The sequence below is a fragment of the Manihot esculenta genome, chromosome 12 (assembly GCF_001659605.2).
Source record: "Manihot esculenta cultivar AM560-2 chromosome 12, M.esculenta_v8, whole genome shotgun sequence".
Classification (NCBI taxonomy): Eukaryota; Viridiplantae; Streptophyta; class Magnoliopsida; order Malpighiales; family Euphorbiaceae; genus Manihot; species Manihot esculenta.
In genome coordinates, this window is record NC_035172.2 from 2586023 (window position 1) to 2603897 (window position 17875).

Consider the following 17875-nt stretch of genomic DNA (forward strand, 5'->3'; position numbering starts at 1 on the left):
GCAAGTTACCAAAATGTAACAATTTGCACTAAACTGACCCAAATCATTTTTTTATCCATTTTATATTTGATCTAAAATGATTAACCCTGAATAACTATTTATAAACCCATTAAACAATCGTGTGGAACACTACATCAGGCCTACTGCCACTTTGTAACTAAAGAAAGTTTCGTCTATCTTGACTCTCCAAAAACAAGGACATGCAAAAGGAGAAGGATTCTGGGCAAACTTTAGTTGAAAGACCATCCCACGTTAAAATCAGTCTTCAAACCTACAAGAGCTTAAAACCAACAAACACACAAAGAAAAAAACAAGAAGAAAACGCCAGAGTCAAACTCATCGCAATCTAAAAATAACCCTCGTTACTCAACTCTGGTTGCTTAAAAAAATGGAAGAAAACAAAAAAAAAAACAAGTTATTCACAACTCCACCGAGCAGGTAAAAAGGAAAATCACAGCTAAGATAAGGCAGAGACATGCATCTCCTATCCGATAGTGCAAGAGAGGCCAATAGACGGCAGATGAAAGGGTAGAAAACCCTAGAAAAGAGGGAAAGATGAGAGAAGAAAACGAGTTACAATTGCTAGAAGCAGCTACCTAAAAGTCACTATTGGGCGTTAATTAATATAAAAAGTAGTTTTGAAATTTATTTTATTATTTTAAATTATTATAATCAAAATATATATAAAAAAAAAAAAAAATTCAGAAATCGTAACATTTCTCGGTTAATGACTTCAAGGAGAGGCAGCCTAGCCTCTAGATTACTAGAGTTGAGCATTAATTAAATTGAAACATTGTAATTAACGATAAGTTTACAAAGCTTTACAAATAGGAGACTTTCATTCATCAACCTATCCCAAACCAGATTGTGGGGTTGCGCCCCGATGATAGCAGTGAGATTTGTACAGAGATATCAGATCACCCAAAACCAAGCTACAAGTGATCCAGCAGCCAGACCACCAACTAGGAACAACACAATTACAATCCCGGCAGTTTCTGCATGTTGTAATGGGACAACTTTAGGGGCTAAGATCATCAAAACACTTGTCAAGTAACCGTTGGTAAGACCCAAAAGACAAGTCAGGATTGTTACTGGGATTTCAGTTCGAAAGAATTTGGGACCATGCAAGCAACCCAAGAAGAGAGGAAAAAACAGCAATCTTGCAAAACAGCCACCAATGGCAAGCTTTGCATTCTCCATCATATAGACTGCAGTCAAAGACTTGCCAACCAGATCAAACACGTTGTAGCCAGTAATGAGAAGGATCCCATACCAGTCTTTGAGAGTCTCAGAGTGCACATCTTCTGTTATATACCCTGGAAATATTGACAAAGTCACAACATAAATGAGCATGATTCCAACTCCATACCATTTGACGCTCCCAACAATCTCTAACAAGGTTGATCTCCATTCACCCCCAGTTAAGGATCCTTTCTCCTTCTTTTCCTCATTCACAGCCTGAATTTTCATATCTGTATAGTACTTAATAACTGGAAGGCGATGTGCCACATTGTAGAACACAATACATATGACCATAACCACAATCCCAACAGCGAAGTAGAGATTTGCACTTTTTCTGAGGCCATGTTCATCTTGAGGATATACAGCTTTGGTTATGATCCTTAGAAATGAAACCAGGACCCCTGCATTCAAGGACTTGAAAGTTCAAAATTTCATCCTCATGCAATGGTATCCAGCTTGCAATTGCATAATTGCAATGAAGATACTAGACGCCTCAGTTATAAAAGCATGCAATTAGGAGCATACACAGTAAATGCACACACATAATAGATTTAGCAAAGTAATAATTTTTGCATGCAATCATGTAACGTGTCCAGCTTCTCATATAGGATCTTGCTTACAGCTGTTCTAGGATTTTGTAAGATCTTTCTAAACTTGGTCATGCAGATGGTGAACTTTTTAACTGCAACCAAATAATACTGAAAGATGACCCATTTTTGATAGAAAAGGAAAGTATTTGAATTCACTTCACAACCAAGATACAATAGGGAACTTTTCTTGGCCCTTAAATCCCTTCGCTCAGAAGTCATCCAAAATTTGAGCTCTTTTTAAGTGCAAAAAGCCCAGGAAAATTGACTTAGATTACAGTTTAATTTAGAGTTTTTCTATATTATAGTTAAACAGTATTACGGATAAACTTTCATACAAGTCCATCTTCCTCAATCCGTCAGGATCTAAAAGATCAACAATAAAAGAAAATACTTCTCTTATGGTCTAACCCAAAAGTAGAACCTTGGTTAACAATTTGGGGACCACCCCAAAATGCCAAAAAGGCTAACCATGGGTTTATTTCAGTTTAGAGTTTGCCTAAACCTATTGTGGATAAATTTCTGTGAAGAGGATGAATTACAGAAATTGCTTCATCATAACTTCCAGTATGTTGAAACCAATAAAACCAAAAGTGACTTCTGTAAAATTTTCAACAAAATCGAAAGGGAATTTACCGTAATGATCTTAGACTAGATCTATACAGTATAAGAAACAACACTTTAACACGCTTGTCTTACTTTCCACACGATCCACAAAAAAACAAAAGCAAGAACTTCAAGTTTTGCCATTTCACAATGCTTAAGCCACTCAAGAGCAAGTCTAAATCAAGAATCCATGACTCTTAATTCTCCTAAAATAAAAAGCTAACAAATCATTCCTATTCATGTTATCATATCAATGGTGCTAAAAGAGAAGAAATAGTGATACTGATGGTAATTTTACCCGAACCAGCAGTGCCAGCAACAACAGCCTGCATATACCTCTCAGGCAACTCCCCTGCTGCCCCAACAAGCCCACCTTGGACCAACGCATCCGCCACGCCGGAAAGCGCTACCGCCGCTACTGTCACATCAAACCCATCATTCAACCCGACCCGACCCTTTATATAAACGGCATCCATAACCGGGACGACCAACAAAGATACGACAAAGAGCGCCAGGCCCACATTTATCCTGACATAAGCATCCGATACATGGGCGTAAAACACTATCACCACAAGGCCGCAGAGGCCCACCAACATGTAAACGACGGCAAATATACGGTCAACGGAGACGCCGGGGTAGATGTAGGAGAAGTAATCAACAGCGGTAATAAAGGCGTTCCATGGTAGAAGATAGCCAACGCCGAGAGTGAAGTAGATTATGTAGGCCAAGTGAAAAGTGTCCTTTGGGGCATTTTCAGAGATGGCCGAACTTGACGCGGCGGTGATGGACAGCAAGAGGGAGGATTCGGAGTCGGGTTCACCATCGATGTGTCTGCCTGCGAGACCCATGAGTGCGTGGGCACGTCTGGATCTCGATTTGGCGGAGCGGGTTTGGATTCGGGTTCGGGTTTTGAGTGGTTGACCGGATAGCGCTAAAACTTGAACTCTCTCTTGATGGAGGAGGAAGATGAGCGGGCAGACTTGGTGCACGTGAATTTATTCTCTGCTATCGTAATTTTATGTATAATAATTATTTATATAAAATTGGAAATTACATAATACAAATGTTACGAAATTCAAATGATTTAGTAATTTTTAAATAAACATGTGATAGGCATTTCACTTTTTTTCTTGGTAACCAAAAAGAAAAAAGAAAGGTAAACCCATTGTTTATCTCCTAATTTTTTTAATTAAATGAAATTAAAATTAAAATAAATATGCAATTCTATATAAAGTTCGTTTAAAAAATTATATTTTGAATTTTATGAAAGCAGTTGCACCCAAATTAAGCTTACCACAAATGTATCATTGGATAGTTCCTGACTGTATCAGTTCGTTTTTTTCTTATTGTGTTTAAGTTTCACCAATTGTATAAATGAAAATAATAATAATATCTCTTTTTTTAAATATAATATAAATATAAATGTAAATATTTCAACTTCATTGCTCATATTTACTACACCCTTCGACTAAATCTGATTCATTGACTCTGTCTCAAAATTGTTTCACCTAAATCAGGTTTCTAAGGATGGTTGCAGTTGTTGTTCTGCTTAAGGTATGAGGAACAAAACGAACAATTAAATCTCTTCAAAACTTGGTATTAAATGCGGGTGCGATCGATTTTAGTGATCAAAAAGAAATCCACCTCTGTATAAATCGGGTGAATCGAGCACGACTTAATGAAATTAGGATGAGGTGTCAACTTCCAAGAAGCTGGTTGTCTTCTCGGCACATCACCAAAGTCATGAACACGCATATATTAAAATAGACTTACTTGACAAACACTGACTTTATATTTATTAGCCGATTATTCAACTGCCTGACACGCCTTGCAAAAAAATATTCCCATACAGCCTGATGGAATATAATGCAAAGAGTGTTGTAACGATCAACCAATATATATATCACTGGTCTAATTCAAAATGGAAGTTTTCTCTTTTCCATACTCTTCTCACACTCTTGCACGTACAATCAGGAACTTCCTCCTTTTCCTCGATACTTTATTCTTATTTACTCTGTATTTTACTAAAAAATTTCAAATCTTACTTGATTTAAGTGATAGAGGGTTTCCATCGGAACATCCCTAATATACGCCCGATCGTCTTCTCATATTTTATAAGTCTCTTTTTTCAAAATTAAATATAGAAAAACTTATATGAAATTTCAAAAATATTCATCTCTCATCAAATCAATTATAACTCAACAATCAACCCAAATCAAATCATTCTCCAAATGTTCGTATCTAACTTCTTTGTAAAATTTTAGTTCATCACATCGTCGGTCTAATATATATATATATTTTTTCATTTACCACAATTCATTTTATTAAAAAAAATTTAAATAAATAACCATCAATCTAATATATATATTTTTTTTCATTTAACACAATTCATTTATTAAAAGAAATTTAAATAAATTATTATAAAATTATATTGTAAGTGTACTTAATAATTTGCCAATGGTGCTATATTATTATCTTATTCTAATAATTATTTTTTGTTTTTTTAATGAAGTAAAAAGTAATATTTGATTAGATGATAAAAAAAAATTGAAAAGAAAATCATGATTAAATCTATTTATTAAGATATATAAAAAGGGTTTTCATATAAATGAAATTAATTAGCTAATGATGATTTATTTATTGAATAAGTTGCTGACTTTGCCAAAGAATAACATATATATATATATATATATATATATATAACAAGGCTGCAAACTTAACCTTCTCATTGGTTTTATCTGCTTGTCTTCCACATTCAACCTCAATATTATCGACCATCACCATTTCTTTTTGTTACTGATTTTATCGAACAACCATACGATTTTCATTACGTAAAAAATAACTTATTTTTATTATTATTTTTTTTTATTTTTTTGATTATTTTTATTATATATATAAATTTGAACTCTCAAAATTTTGAAAATACAAATCAAACACTCATAAATGGATGGTTGGAACACAAAACCATTACCTTACCATATGGCACAAAGAGCTTCCATGTTATAAAAATAAGGAAAAGAAAATGTCTTAGATCAGCTCATAGCCATTTGTCACATGCACATGTCTAATCTTAGAAACTCCAAAGAAGCCTCTCTTTCACTTTCTTTGTAATATGCATATTAAATTGTCAAATTCAATTCTCTTTGCTATGAACTTATCCTCCTTTATCAGCTTGTTACTATGTAATTTGACCCATCTCCATAATCCCAATATTCTCCTAGATACTGTTTTGAAATTCCAGATTCCAATGACCCAAGTTCCATTTCAGACACCCTTTCCTCAGAGGAGGAGAAGGAAGACAAGATACTAAACTTTCCAACTTCTAAACTGAAACATTAATGTTTCATATGTTTAATTTTAGTGTCATCTACATGGCTAAACCAATGTTACAACACCAGAAACTACTCTCCTCCATTGTCACTCTTCTTTTCACTGTTATCACCACCCCATATTTTGTTGCTCCACAAACTTTTGATGATAGTTGCATCCTTGATCTTCATTTTCCTCCATCTATGGATGATTCGTATTGCGAACCGGGTAACTGGGGTGGATTTATCAACCATGATTGTTGTAGAGAAGCTTTCGATGAATACCTCTATGCATTGGGGAAGAGAGCTAATATCAGTGGCCAAATATACTTAAATTCTGCAGAACAAAGTGCCTGCTTAATTCCAATGAGGCATGCTTACAATGATGTTGGAGATTGTGGTTTTGAGAAGCTAACTGGTGGAGATGGTGGCTGCTCCAGCTATACAAAGGCAGATGTTGAAACTAAGCTTGGAGACAGACTGAACAGATTAGATGAAGACTGTAAGAACATAAATTCAGATGACAAACAAGACCAGAATTGCAGAGAATGTTTGAGAAGGTGGGAAGAGATTAATGGATCATCAAACAAAAGTGACTTGAATTCTGAAGCCAGCATGTGTAGATTTGCAGTTTTGATAACATTAACCAGCAATCTGATTGATGATAAGAAAGGGATCCAGGCAATTTATAATTGCCTTGGAGTGCAGAATCTTTCTGTAGGTAGAGTAATTTGAAGAACCTTACTCCTTTATTGGAAACTTTCTTGGTTGATTCATCAAAATGTCAACTCTGAACAGTCTTTTCTTCCAGGAAACGGACAAGCAGGCAATTCTGAAGATGGTGACACCAGGCAAAAAACAGGTGACCCTAAGAGTCTTTTAACAATTCACTGGTTCATATATTGATATATTATGATAACAGGTAGATTGATTTTAATCACTGGGCTAGTGGGACTTGGGGCAATAATATTCATTGCAGTATCAATATGGATCCTTTACAGGAAAAGGACTAAAGAAAACCTGCCAACTACACAGAATGGTACTTGGAAAACTAAATACAATAATAAGTAGGTAGATTAAATTTCTAAATTTCTCACTTTTTTTCATTTTCTCTACAGGATCATATGATTCATTCTCTGAGGATTCCAACAATCTCAAGATATCACCCAAGGAAATTTATTTAGCAACAAACAACCTTAATGAAGCAAACTTCATAGGCCAAGGCATAGCCGGTAAGAATCTTGAAACTCATACTATGTTCGTGCAACGAAAGAAAGACATAAGAGTAAGATGATCTTGGAATGTCAGTTTTTTCAGCAGGATTGTTTGATGCATTGCATTATTGTATTGCACAGGAAAGGTGTACAAGGGGATGCTGCCTAATGGGCAGCATGTCGCGGTTAAGCACATAATCAATGATGGACAAATGGATACATTTGTCCGAGAAGTTACAAGCCTGTCCCATATCAGACACCCAAACCTTGTAGCCTTGCTCGGCTTCTGCGAGCACGAAGATGAATATTTCCTAGTTTATGAGCTCTGCAACAATGGTAACCTATCAGAATGGCTATATGGTAGGTCTTCATTTCCATTCATGAAATGTTTTTCCTTTACCATTCTCATTACATGGGGAAAGCTCATTGACAAGTTTGGAGAACAACAGGCAAGTATAGAGTTCTCTCATGGATTCAGAGACTTGAGATTGCAATTGACAGTGCTAAGGGGCTCTGGTTTCTCCACACTTATCCAGAAGGCTGCATCGTTCACCGCGATATCAAGGTTGGTTCTTCCCAGACGCAAGCTCCATCTTCTGTTCCATTTCTTCCTGTTTTCTCTCTCAGTTTTCAATCTTTTTCTTGGCAGCCAACCAACATTCTCATAAATGCTGAATTTCAAGCAAAGCTCTCAGACTTTGGATTATCAAAAGTTATTGATGTAGGTCAATCTCATGTGAGCTCAGAAGTGAGAGGCACATTTGGTTATGTTGATCCTGAATATCGGCAAAATCACCGTGTAAATGCAAAGGGTGATGTCTACAGTTTTGGGATTGTGCTGCTGCAGCTAATCTCAGGGCAGAGAGTGATCAATCTGAATTTGAGTAGACCAATGCAGCTAAACAAAATGGTAAGAAGCAAATCTCCTTTTCATTACCTGAATTTATAGGCTTATCCCTGATGGATAACTTAAATTATAGGCAAAATTTCTCTCAAGAGGTGGTAATATAACAGAGTTTGCTGATCCAAAACTTAATGGAGAGTACTCAGTTGAAGCTTTTGACCTGGTTCTCAAGCTGGCCTTGTCATGTACTGGGATGAAGCTGGAAAGGCCATCAATGGAGAAAGTGGTACATATACTAGAGAATGCACTTGAAATTTCCATGAAAATGAAGTCAATCACTTATGATTAAGAAAAAAGGAAGAAAGCACATCCTTGGTTTTATTGCATCCTCTGATGAATGATTTTTAAGAATGTAATGCAGGACTATCGTTATAATGTGGAAAAAGAATTACAACACGATGATTTCTTTGTACAAAGCTTCATTAAAAAATTGTATTAATTATATAAATAGCACAATTAACTCAATAATGTGAACTGAGACTAGAGAATGCACTTGATATATATGTGAAAAATGAAGTTGATCACAGATAGTATGGGAACTATGAACTAACAACTATGGTTAAAAAATTCTTGCTTTTATTGCATTTCTGATGATTTATTTTTAAACAATGTAATAAATTATTACTGTTACAAATCTGGAAAAAGAATTACAATACAAGCTTCACACAAAAACAGAAGCTAGTGGAGATATTAGCTCTTCAAAAAACTGAGCTAATATCAGAAAATCAAACATCAAAAGAAACTATCCCTCCACAATTTGATGTATTTACATGGAGGCATTCTTGTAAGAAAACCGAAAAAATAACGTTGGAATACCCGAAAAAACTTGGGTTACCACACGTGAACAAATCGTTCTCGAGAGAAAATTGGAGTCTTTGAGCCAGAAGAGTTCCTTTCATAGAATTCATGCAGAATCCTGATGAGAGCACTTGCTTTTTTGCTTGCTCTAGATGTGCCTTCACTCAATTGGGAATATAATGATCCCATGAGAGAAGGGCTCTTGACCAAAAGGGACACCACATCTGTACCACCATTGATGCATAAAGCCAGCAACAAAACTACACACTGCTCCTTTGCTGCCCTTGAAGTGGAAGAATCCAAAACCCCCACAATTTGAGGCAAGGCTCCAGATTGCAGAACTGCCTTAGCGCCATCAGCCTTTTCTGCTAGACTAGCTAAAACCGCTAAAGCATTTGCTACTCGTTCTTCTCTTTCAGAAGATGTCAAAAGTGAAAGAAGCAAAGGAACTGCTCCGGCGGCGAGAACCCTCCGATGGTTTTCAGGGTGCGTAAGCAATCCGTAGATAGCAACCAACGCATTCCTCTGGGCACGATCATGTCCTCCTCTAATTAAGTCTAGTAAAGCTGGTAGAGCCTCAGTATTCTCTCCGATCAATTTCCTGTAGTCCTCTATCGAAGCTAGGTAAAACAATGTAGCAGCAGCGTGCTGCTTAGCCTCCATTTGTGATCCCTTCTTTAAAACTTCTACAATCAGTTCCAATCCTCCATTCTCAACAATCACAGCTTTGCTCTTCGAATGTTTCGAAAGATTCAACAAACCTGCAATGGCATTCTCTTGAGACATTGATTCTTTAGACAACAACAGCTTCAATAGATATGGAATCACACCAGCTTCTGTCAAGCAATACCGATTAAAAATGCTTGCTTTGCTAAGAAGCCGAATTTCATAAGCTGCTTTATTCCTTTCTTCATCATCTACATTTGTCAGCTTACCAGCAAGAAAATCAGCAACCAGTCTCATAGTTCCCTCATATGCCAAACTTCCTGCGTGAATAGTCCTGGTTATGTCACGATTCTTGTGACCAGACTCGGCAAAATGGATGCCATTTCGGAAGCAGTATTGTTGAATCAGCCCCTTGAGAACTAAATTTGGGATTAGTTCTGTGGTCCTGAGTCTCTTGCCCGTTTTTGGACAAGTGGGATTTCCAGACCTGAACCACTTCAATATCGAAGATCGATCATAAGTATGCCCTGTCGCTATCGTGACAGGCTCTTTCATGATCTCAAGCGATATTGGGCATCTAAAATCGTCGCTGTTAAGGCAGCTAAGCAAATCGCTGTCGCATCTACTAGAATGTTGCTGTTGTTGGGCGACTTTGTTATCGACAGCATCGAACAATACGCATCTTGAATAGCTCATGAATCCCATCAAGCTACTTAAAAATGGCATCTCTCTTCTCTTCTCTTCATTTGAATAATCCAATCCAATCTCTGCATCCAATAACTTCACTTCTTTATTGCAGTCGCTCCATTTCTTGACACCAATGGAATCCAAAACCCGTTTGATATCGTACTCATCAGGAACAATACCATTTTCTAACTGGTTCAAGATCAAGAAAACATCTTTGATGACCCGTTCATCATCTGGGTCCACTTCAAATCTTGATTTCCGCGCTTGCGTCCTCATCAACTCAATCAACTCCTTCGCTTCGCTTGGCACATCGAGCAAACCGAGTGGCAAAACATCCAGACCCAAAGCCAATGCCCGAACAAACATCCGGAACTGATTTGCCACCCGATCCGACTCCATTAACATCCATAGACGAGCATCTCCCCGGGTACAATCTTCTAGCAAATTCCTAACCTTCTGCAACGTCAAGTGGAGCTCCGACAAGCTTAGAACAACCGAATCAGGTAGACCTGAACCAGCAACGTGTTGAATTTCCTCGAGGAATAGGAGAAGGTTGCTGACTATGCGAATCGTTTGGCGCCCGTTTCGTGCATTGGTAGAGAAACATTTGGACTTGTACTCGCAAATTTGGAGGGCTAAACTGGTAAGCGAGGCAAGCAGCGTCGTTGTTTCTATGCTCTCGCAGGGATGCACCGCCGGGAACGTAAGAATCCGGCGACCAGATCCGTTTTGTTCCTGGATCATCGAACAGAAGAAAGAGACAAAAATGGAAAGTGGAGTATTGGATTTTTGTATTTTGTTTCTTATTTGCTTTTTGAAATCGGCAATGGCGGTTGCTAACTCTGTACTTTCCATATATAGGGGAACTGCATGCGAAATCTAGTGGAGGACGCGTGTCAACAGATTAACTGAAGTTGACCAATCTGACGTCGAATAGATCAAACACGTGGTTCATAGGCACGAGGGACATGAGGGATTAGGATGAAGCAGGTTCTGTGAGAGTTTCGTGAGTTGACGAGAAAGCGACACGTGGTCGAGAATTATGGGAAGGTCTCGTGGGAACGAAGGTACGTGAAGAGAGGCAGCCGACAAGTACTCTCAGATATAACGTGGAATTATGGGAAGGAAGCTGCCCATTTTTATTTTTTATTTATCTAATTCTCATAATTTTATCAATTATTTTCATTAAAATAATATATGAATTTTAAAAGATTTGCATAAAATAACCAAAAAAATATTCTGAATCTAATTAAATTTTAATTTAAGATATTTAAGTATTTGTAATAATTCAATCTTAAACAAATAAAAGTGGAGTTCTGAATAAAACTCAAGGAAGACGATCTAGCAAAAACTATTGGAGGTGAAGAGTCACGCTAAATCCTATTAAAAATTAAATTAAATTAAATTAATATTTATTATTTTAATGAATTCTTTATAAGAACAATATTAAAAACTGAATTTAACTTTTCAATGAATATATTAAAATATGCTGTAATACTTAATTTGAATATTATATATGCTTTTTTAGTTAAATCCTATATAATTAATTAATTATACCACACATAAAATTACTTATTAAAGATTCTACATATAATATTTTTATATTTATATTGTTGATACTATATTTTTATTATTATATTAGCATTGAAAATTTTAAAATTATATTAATTTGCTTTTTTTAAATGAAAAACAAAAATGCTGTAATTTTATCTAAAGGTTGAAGTCTAATTATATCTGAATTTGAAATGGAAGTGAAACTATAATCAAAATTTTTAAAAAAATATTTATATTTCCAACCAAAATCAAAACCAAATCTTAGTTTTAATTTAAATCTTTAAAATAAAAAAAACCAAAATTTGATTGCCATTTCAGTTATTAAATACAATCTAATCTCCAATTTTTAACTTCCACGCAAGTAATTATAAATACATATGTCAAATATAATTTATAAAATAATTGCAGTTTGAAAATGTGAATAGAATCGAATTCAACAAGCATTTATAAATATAAAAAATAACCTATTTAAATTTAAATTTAAATTTAAATATAAATTGTATATAGGATAAATAGTATTAAATTTAAAAGAAATTAATATTTAAAATTTTCAATCAATAATTATGAAAATAAATAATAAAAATAAAAATAATGTATAGAGGAATAGAATTGAATTCATAAAAAATTAATATTAAAAATCTTTAATTAAGGACTCTGAAAACAAATAATAAAAATAAAAAGGAGAACAAATAATAAAAATCAAAAGAGAGTTTTAATGAAAGGTGAAATTATAGTAAAATCAAGAGAATTAAAAAATAATAATTAAATAAAAATTTGAGATAAAATTAGTGCAATTAAATTTTAATTTAATAATGTGATGCATTTTAATTGTGAAAGCAAAAATATTATTTTAATAAATTAGTTTTATTTATGAAAACTATTCTTATAATTAATTTTTCTTAGATGTAAATTAATTTGAAAATGTTCACTAATTAATATTAATTAACAAATAATATAAAAATATCTATTAGATTTAATTTATTAATTGTTTTAAGAATTAGAAAAATTCAATTTTAACTAATAAACTAAATCTCATGATGAGTTTAAAATAGATTATATAAATTTTTAGTGTGATATAATAATTTTTATTTATTATTAAATAACTCAAATAGATTTTATAATTTATTAAAAAAACATAATAAAAGGTATAAAATTAATAAAAAAATCACTTAAATTAATAATGGAGAAAAGAAAAAATATATGTTATCAATACAGATAAAATAATATTTTTTATTATTTTTAATCATTAAATAATTTTATCATTTTAATGTTATGCATAAATTTTATAGAATTGTATTTATTATTTGAGCAATTGACCTTAAAAAGTTAAGTGTCTATGCGTTTTTGGTGATTTTGTTCAAATGTTTCAATTTTGATAATTTAATTTAAAATTAAAGTATATTATATGAATTTTATGCTAATTTGAAATTAGGATAAATGGAGTGTGCTTTTGGTAATCTGGCACTACATGTAACATTTTTTATTATTAAACATTGATTTTATTTGATACATAAATAAAAAATAATAATTGATATTAATAATAAACAAGCAAATATATGCTATATAATAAAAAATACATTCTCTTGAATGTTTTTTAAAATTTGAATAAAATTATTGTAAATTTTTTAATTTCAGAATACATTATTAAAAATAAAAAGTTTAAATAAAATATATAAATATTTAACTTTTTAATATTAATGATTTTTTATATTTAAATAAAATTTATGTTTAATAATAAAAAATATCATATATAATGTCATATCACTAACTGCACTCAATTTTAATTTTAAACTAAATTATCAAATTAAAATATTTAAATAAAATTATTAAATTATATAAATATTTAGCGTTTTAAACTCAACTGACTTTACTATTTTGATATAATTTTTATGGATTAAAAATTTTCACCTTGTTGCCAATCGTGTCAGACTCTTCCAGTACGTATGAATCCCATTGCAATTGATGGTCGACTCATTCATCCCTGTTGATTGGGCTGCCACTTCATCAATAAAATTGATCCGTTAGGCTAGCCCATATTTATGCAGAAAATACATTATTATTTTGCAGAAGCCATCTTGGTGACGTTGGTGCTTAATTCATTCTTGCTTTAATGATACATTCTCTAGCAATAATTTTCAAATAATATTTAGATTATGTTGACCAATAATAATTATTTTAATAATTACTACTACTTTTTAGTAATGGAGTAACTGCTTCAGAAACGGTTAATTATATTCATTGTAATTAGTTAAAAGTTAAATAAAATATTTTTTTATTAATTTTTAAATATTAATATTGGCACATGCATACACAGAGAAAAGGAATTGGAATTTTAATGAAAGCCTCCATTTTGGCTTGAGGCAAAACTAACAATCAATCAATGAATTAGAAGATTAGAATGTATGGGGAAGAATAAACCAGCTGGAAGTCTCATGAGTCAGGGACAGGACCCAGCCTTGGGCCAAAGGGTTATGGGCTTCTTAAAAAATTTTACTTCTTAAAATTTTAAAATTTTGTAAGAGTACGTGGGTAATTTTTTTAAAAATTTTAAAAATTATTATTAAATTTTTATATATTTAAAAATTTTATCAGACTCATTCTTATTTTAAAATTATTTAATTAAATATTTATTATATTTTATAAGATCAAACTCTTTAATCTATTTATTAAAAGTCTTCTATATTATTTTTCCACTTAAAAAATTTACTTCTCTTTAAATTTTAAGTGTAAATCTTCATTTAAAATTTTTTTTTAAAGTTATTCACTCATTATTTAATTTAATTTATATATTATTTTTATTATTAAGTGATAATTTTTTTTATTTATTTCAATTATTAATTTATTTATATAATTGAAATTATATGAAAATAAATTTCAGCATTCGTGACTGTTATGAGTCCCAAGTATAATCGTCAAGCATGATCCAACATAACCAGCTGGGTTGAGATTAGGAAGCCAAAATTTCACTTTAATTAGGTGTGTTGTTTATTCAAGTTGCTTGAAATGGACAAATGGAGGACCAAATTGTAGTTAAGGGATGATGGAAGCGTACAGGTCCTTTTTTGAATGCAATCTCTATCAATATTGTTTTTATTTGTTAATAGTCATGTCTAAGCATGTAAGTGCCAGCCAAATTGCCTCTGGCAAATCAAATAGACTTCCCTTTAATCACTACTAAAATAAATTCATGATTTTCTTGTTTCTTTGTCTAATCAAATCTTTAAAACCATTTCTTGGATTGACATGGCCGACGACTATATTTCAACTAAAATTTTAATTTAACTAGTACAAAAAATATAAGTAATTAATTTATTTGTATTGAATGTATTTTAATTAATGGTTTTTTTTTAAAAAAAGAAGAGGAAAGAGAAGAAAAGAAGGGAATCCTTCAATTAAATCCCATTGAATAGAAATCCACTGTACAGGGACGAGGCGTGCAAAATGTCAAATTAATGTACATAAAAATAAGAAGAAAATGACGGAAAATGACAAAGGAAATGTCTGAAGCCCTTGTTCAATATTCATGAATAAGGAGTAACAAACCTTGCAAATATTTTCAAATTTGTATCCATTACATTTTTTTTTTTTATTTTAAATAAAGGTACCCATTAGAATTAGAGATGAACAAAAAGTTCTTGATTTGGCCCATCAAGATCTACGGACCACAGAGCTGAAATGGGCAAAATCAAAACAAGGTCCTTTCAATTCTGCAGGTAGGAGCTTCCATCAAACCTTTATGAAAAATGTCCAACTCATGGTCCTAACTTTTGAGCAGCCCCACGAGCTGTGCCATCCATCTTACAGCCACCCCCATATGACCTCAAATCCCTTGTCGTTAAGATCCAAAACACCCACCAAGACCACATACCAGGAAAGAGCCAGCCAGCTACTTAACAACTAAGCACAGATTCTTAAGAAATGCATTCGAGTGTATACATCTAATCAATCAAAACATGACAGGAGATTCTTAACTCTCCTTCCCTATATATAACTCTCGCCTGACCCATAAATTTCCCTCATCAAATATGGCACTTTTGCAAGAAAGCAAAGCCCTTGTGGGTCTCCTTTTGCTTTTGTGCATGACATTAGAGGTCTCTTCACACAGCAGGCATATGCAGTATGCTCCTCCTAATGTTACTCGTTTAACTGATCTATTTTCTCCTGTTTCAATTACTCAAGACTTCTCTACATTCTTTGGTGGCTCAAATATTAAGTTTCTCAATAATGGGACTTATGCAAATCTTGCTCTTGATAAATCCTCAGGTATCTCCATTCTAGGCTATGAAGTCTCTGTTTCTCGGTTAATCTCAATATTAATCTTTCTGGGTTATTTCTGCAGGCTCTGGTTTGGCTTCAAAGAACAAATATTACTATGGCTTTTTTAGTGCTGCAATAAAGTTGCCTGCTGGTCTATCTTCTGGAGTTGTAGTTGCCTTCTATGTAAGCTCTGTTTTCTTGCATACCCATATGAGTGTTTTTAATTATCTTCAATGGAATGGTTATGGGAAATTTTTTTTCTCAGATGTCTAATGCAGATACATATCCACACAACCATGATGAGATTGATATTGAACTTCTGGGTCATGATCAGAGAAATGATTGGGTACTTCAAACTAATGTGTATGCAAATGGAAGTGTCAGTACTGGAAGAGAAGAAAAATTCTATCTCTGGTTTGATCCAACACAACAACATCATTACTACAGCATCATCTGGAACAGTCACCATATAGTGTAAGATCATCCAAAAACTCCCAAGTTATTTCATTGAAAATTTCTCCACGATCATACACATAAGAGATTTAACATGATTCCACCGTAAGGTGTAGATTACAAGCAAGTCGTAAAAGAAAAAAATGATAAAAACTCTAATTTGAGTCGGTTTTCTGAAATCTCAGATAATAAAGAAAAAGTAAAATCTGCTCTTCCCCTCCGCTTCCAATGTAGATTCCTATTATTTACACAATTGGAATTGCAACGCGAAACTTCTCGGATCAATTAAACATTACTGAATTCTGAATATGTATCAAACTGAAAGCTGCAGGTTTCTGGTGGACAATGTGCCTGTGAGAGAGTTTGTCCACAACAGTGCCTTCTCTTCTGTGTACCCATCAAAGGCCATGTCTCTATATGCAACAATCTGGGATGGTTCAGAGTGGGCAACCCATGGAGGAAAATACCCAGTTAACTATAAATATGCACCATTTGTAGTTTCTCTTGCAGAAATGGAAATGAGTGGCTGCATTTACAATCCATCAGCTGCTTCATGTTCTAATAAGGCAGGTCCTTCAAGCTTGGACCCTGTGGAAGGGCAAGAATTTGTTAAACTATCAAAGGATCAAAGTGTAGCCATGGATTGGGCAAGAAGAAAGCTCATGTTCTATTCTTACTGTAATGATAGACCCAGGTTCAAGGTCCTGCCTCCTGAGTGCAAACAGATGTGATACAGTTTATTTTTATTTTCTTAAATTAGGTTTATATATATTTTTTTCCCTGGTGGGATGCATTAAATAACACAGCATCTTTGCAGTAATCACATTCAGAATCAGAGGTCAGTGCCAGAGATCAAATGGAAACTCAAATAAGAAAAAAAAATGGTTGCATGAAGTTGGAGATTTGGGATTTTCTGTTATAATGGAGGAGAGATGCAATATATTATTTAAATTATATATTGGTCCAATTGAACTGAGATGTTCATAATATTTCTTTTTCTTTTTCTATCTGACAATTGTTATGGGCATACATAAATTAACTCTTAAAATATTTGAAAGAAATTCGGTGCACCTTTTCTTTTTTAAATTTTAAGTCATTACACTTTTTTTTTATTAATTTTACAACAAATATAAATAATTATTTAAACTTGTTCAGAAAAAAATTATAAATATTAAAGTCGTTTGTATAATTAAAAACATAAAATAAAATATGATTTGAACTTTTTATTAAAAAGCAAAATAAAGCAGCACCAAAAAAAGTAGACAAAATTTACAAAGCTTTAATCTGCAGAGTACATACTAATTAATCAGACAGCTGTGAATTGTAATGTGAAGTGACCTCAGATAGCTGTAGAGCAAAATTGAAACAATGGCTCGCCATTAATGGTTCATGAATTTGTACATTAACTACCACCACCATCATCCTCCCCAACTTTGAAATTTGCTTTGGATAGCTTCTGTGGAGCTAAGAAATTTGGACAATTCTCATTCCATCAATTAATTTTTAGACTGAATTAGACACCCCATTCATTTTCACTGTTTGAGAGCATGCTTTAAATATGAGACCTGCCTCGACGGACCATAGCAGGACCTACCTTGA

The 17875-nt window shown here is 33.3% G+C and overlaps 4 protein-coding genes across 4 annotated transcripts; 2 read left to right on the forward strand and 2 right to left on the reverse strand.

Annotated features, from left to right (window-relative positions):
* Positions 1–728: 728 nt before the first annotated feature.
* On the reverse strand, positions 729–3439 carry LOC110628512 (equilibrative nucleotide transporter 1). Its single transcript, XM_021775204.2, has 2 exons — positions 2734–3439; positions 729–1643 (listed from the first exon to the last, which is right to left on the reverse strand). Exons 1-2 carry the CDS (start codon positions 3281–3283, stop codon positions 913–915), a joined length of 1281 nt encoding a protein of 426 aa, XP_021630896.1. The 5' UTR covers positions 3284–3439; the 3' UTR covers positions 729–912.
* Positions 3440–5433: 1994 nt separating this feature from the next.
* LOC110628384 (probable receptor-like protein kinase At2g23200) lies at positions 5434–8409 on the forward strand. Its single transcript, XM_043948949.1, has 8 exons — positions 5434–6460; positions 6542–6605; positions 6666–6782; positions 6862–6975; positions 7099–7317; positions 7407–7522; positions 7607–7867; positions 7938–8409. Exons 1-8 carry the CDS (start codon positions 5774–5776, stop codon positions 8148–8150), a joined length of 1791 nt encoding a protein of 596 aa, XP_043804884.1. The 5' UTR covers positions 5434–5773; the 3' UTR covers positions 8151–8409.
* Positions 8410–8420: 11 nt separating this feature from the next.
* LOC110627848 (U-box domain-containing protein 19) lies at positions 8421–10825 on the reverse strand. The gene has a single exon (XM_021774223.2). The coding sequence runs from the start codon at positions 10754–10756 to the stop codon at positions 8693–8695; it is 2064 nt and encodes a 687-aa protein (XP_021629915.2). The 5' UTR covers positions 10757–10825; the 3' UTR covers positions 8421–8692.
* A 4575-nt stretch (positions 10826–15400) lies between these two features.
* Positions 15401–17281, forward strand: LOC110627866 (probable xyloglucan endotransglucosylase/hydrolase protein 33). The gene is made up of 4 exons (XM_021774240.2): positions 15401–15829; positions 15906–16006; positions 16089–16297; positions 16608–17281. Exons 1-4 carry the CDS (start codon positions 15592–15594, stop codon positions 17005–17007), a joined length of 948 nt encoding a protein of 315 aa, XP_021629932.1. The 5' UTR covers positions 15401–15591; the 3' UTR covers positions 17008–17281.
* Positions 17282–17875: the final 594 nt, after the last annotated feature.

Bases quoted from the DNA above. Each gene is read 5' to 3' on its own strand.
- LOC110628384 (XM_043948949.1), top strand. From the start codon at position 5,774: ATGTTTCATATGTTTAATTTTAGTGTCATCTACATGGCTAAACCAATG. The intron at 6,606-6,665 runs GTGACCCTAAGA...TTATGATAACAG, and splicing joins TGACACCAGGCAAAAAACAG to GTAGATTGATTTTAATCACT. The intron at 6,976-7,098 runs GTAAGAATCTTG...TGTATTGCACAG, and splicing joins CATAGGCCAAGGCATAGCCG to GAAAGGTGTACAAGGGGATG.
- LOC110628512 (XM_021775204.2), bottom strand. From the start codon at position 3,283: ATGGGTCTCGCAGGCAGACACATCGATGGTGAACCCGACTCCGAATCC. The intron at 1,644-2,733 runs GTAAAATTACCA...CCTTGAATGCAG, and splicing joins TGCTGGCACTGCTGGTTCGG to GGGTCCTGGTTTCATTTCTA.
- LOC110627848 (XM_021774223.2), bottom strand. From the start codon at position 10,756: ATGATCCAGGAACAAAACGGATCTGGTCGCCGGATTCTTACGTTCCCG.
- LOC110627866 (XM_021774240.2), top strand. From the start codon at position 15,592: ATGGCACTTTTGCAAGAAAGCAAAGCCCTTGTGGGTCTCCTTTTGCTT. The intron at 16,007-16,088 runs GTAAGCTCTGTT...TTTTTTTCTCAG, and splicing joins GAGTTGTAGTTGCCTTCTAT to ATGTCTAATGCAGATACATA. The intron at 16,298-16,607 runs GTAAGATCATCC...TGAAAGCTGCAG, and splicing joins TGGAACAGTCACCATATAGT to GTTTCTGGTGGACAATGTGC.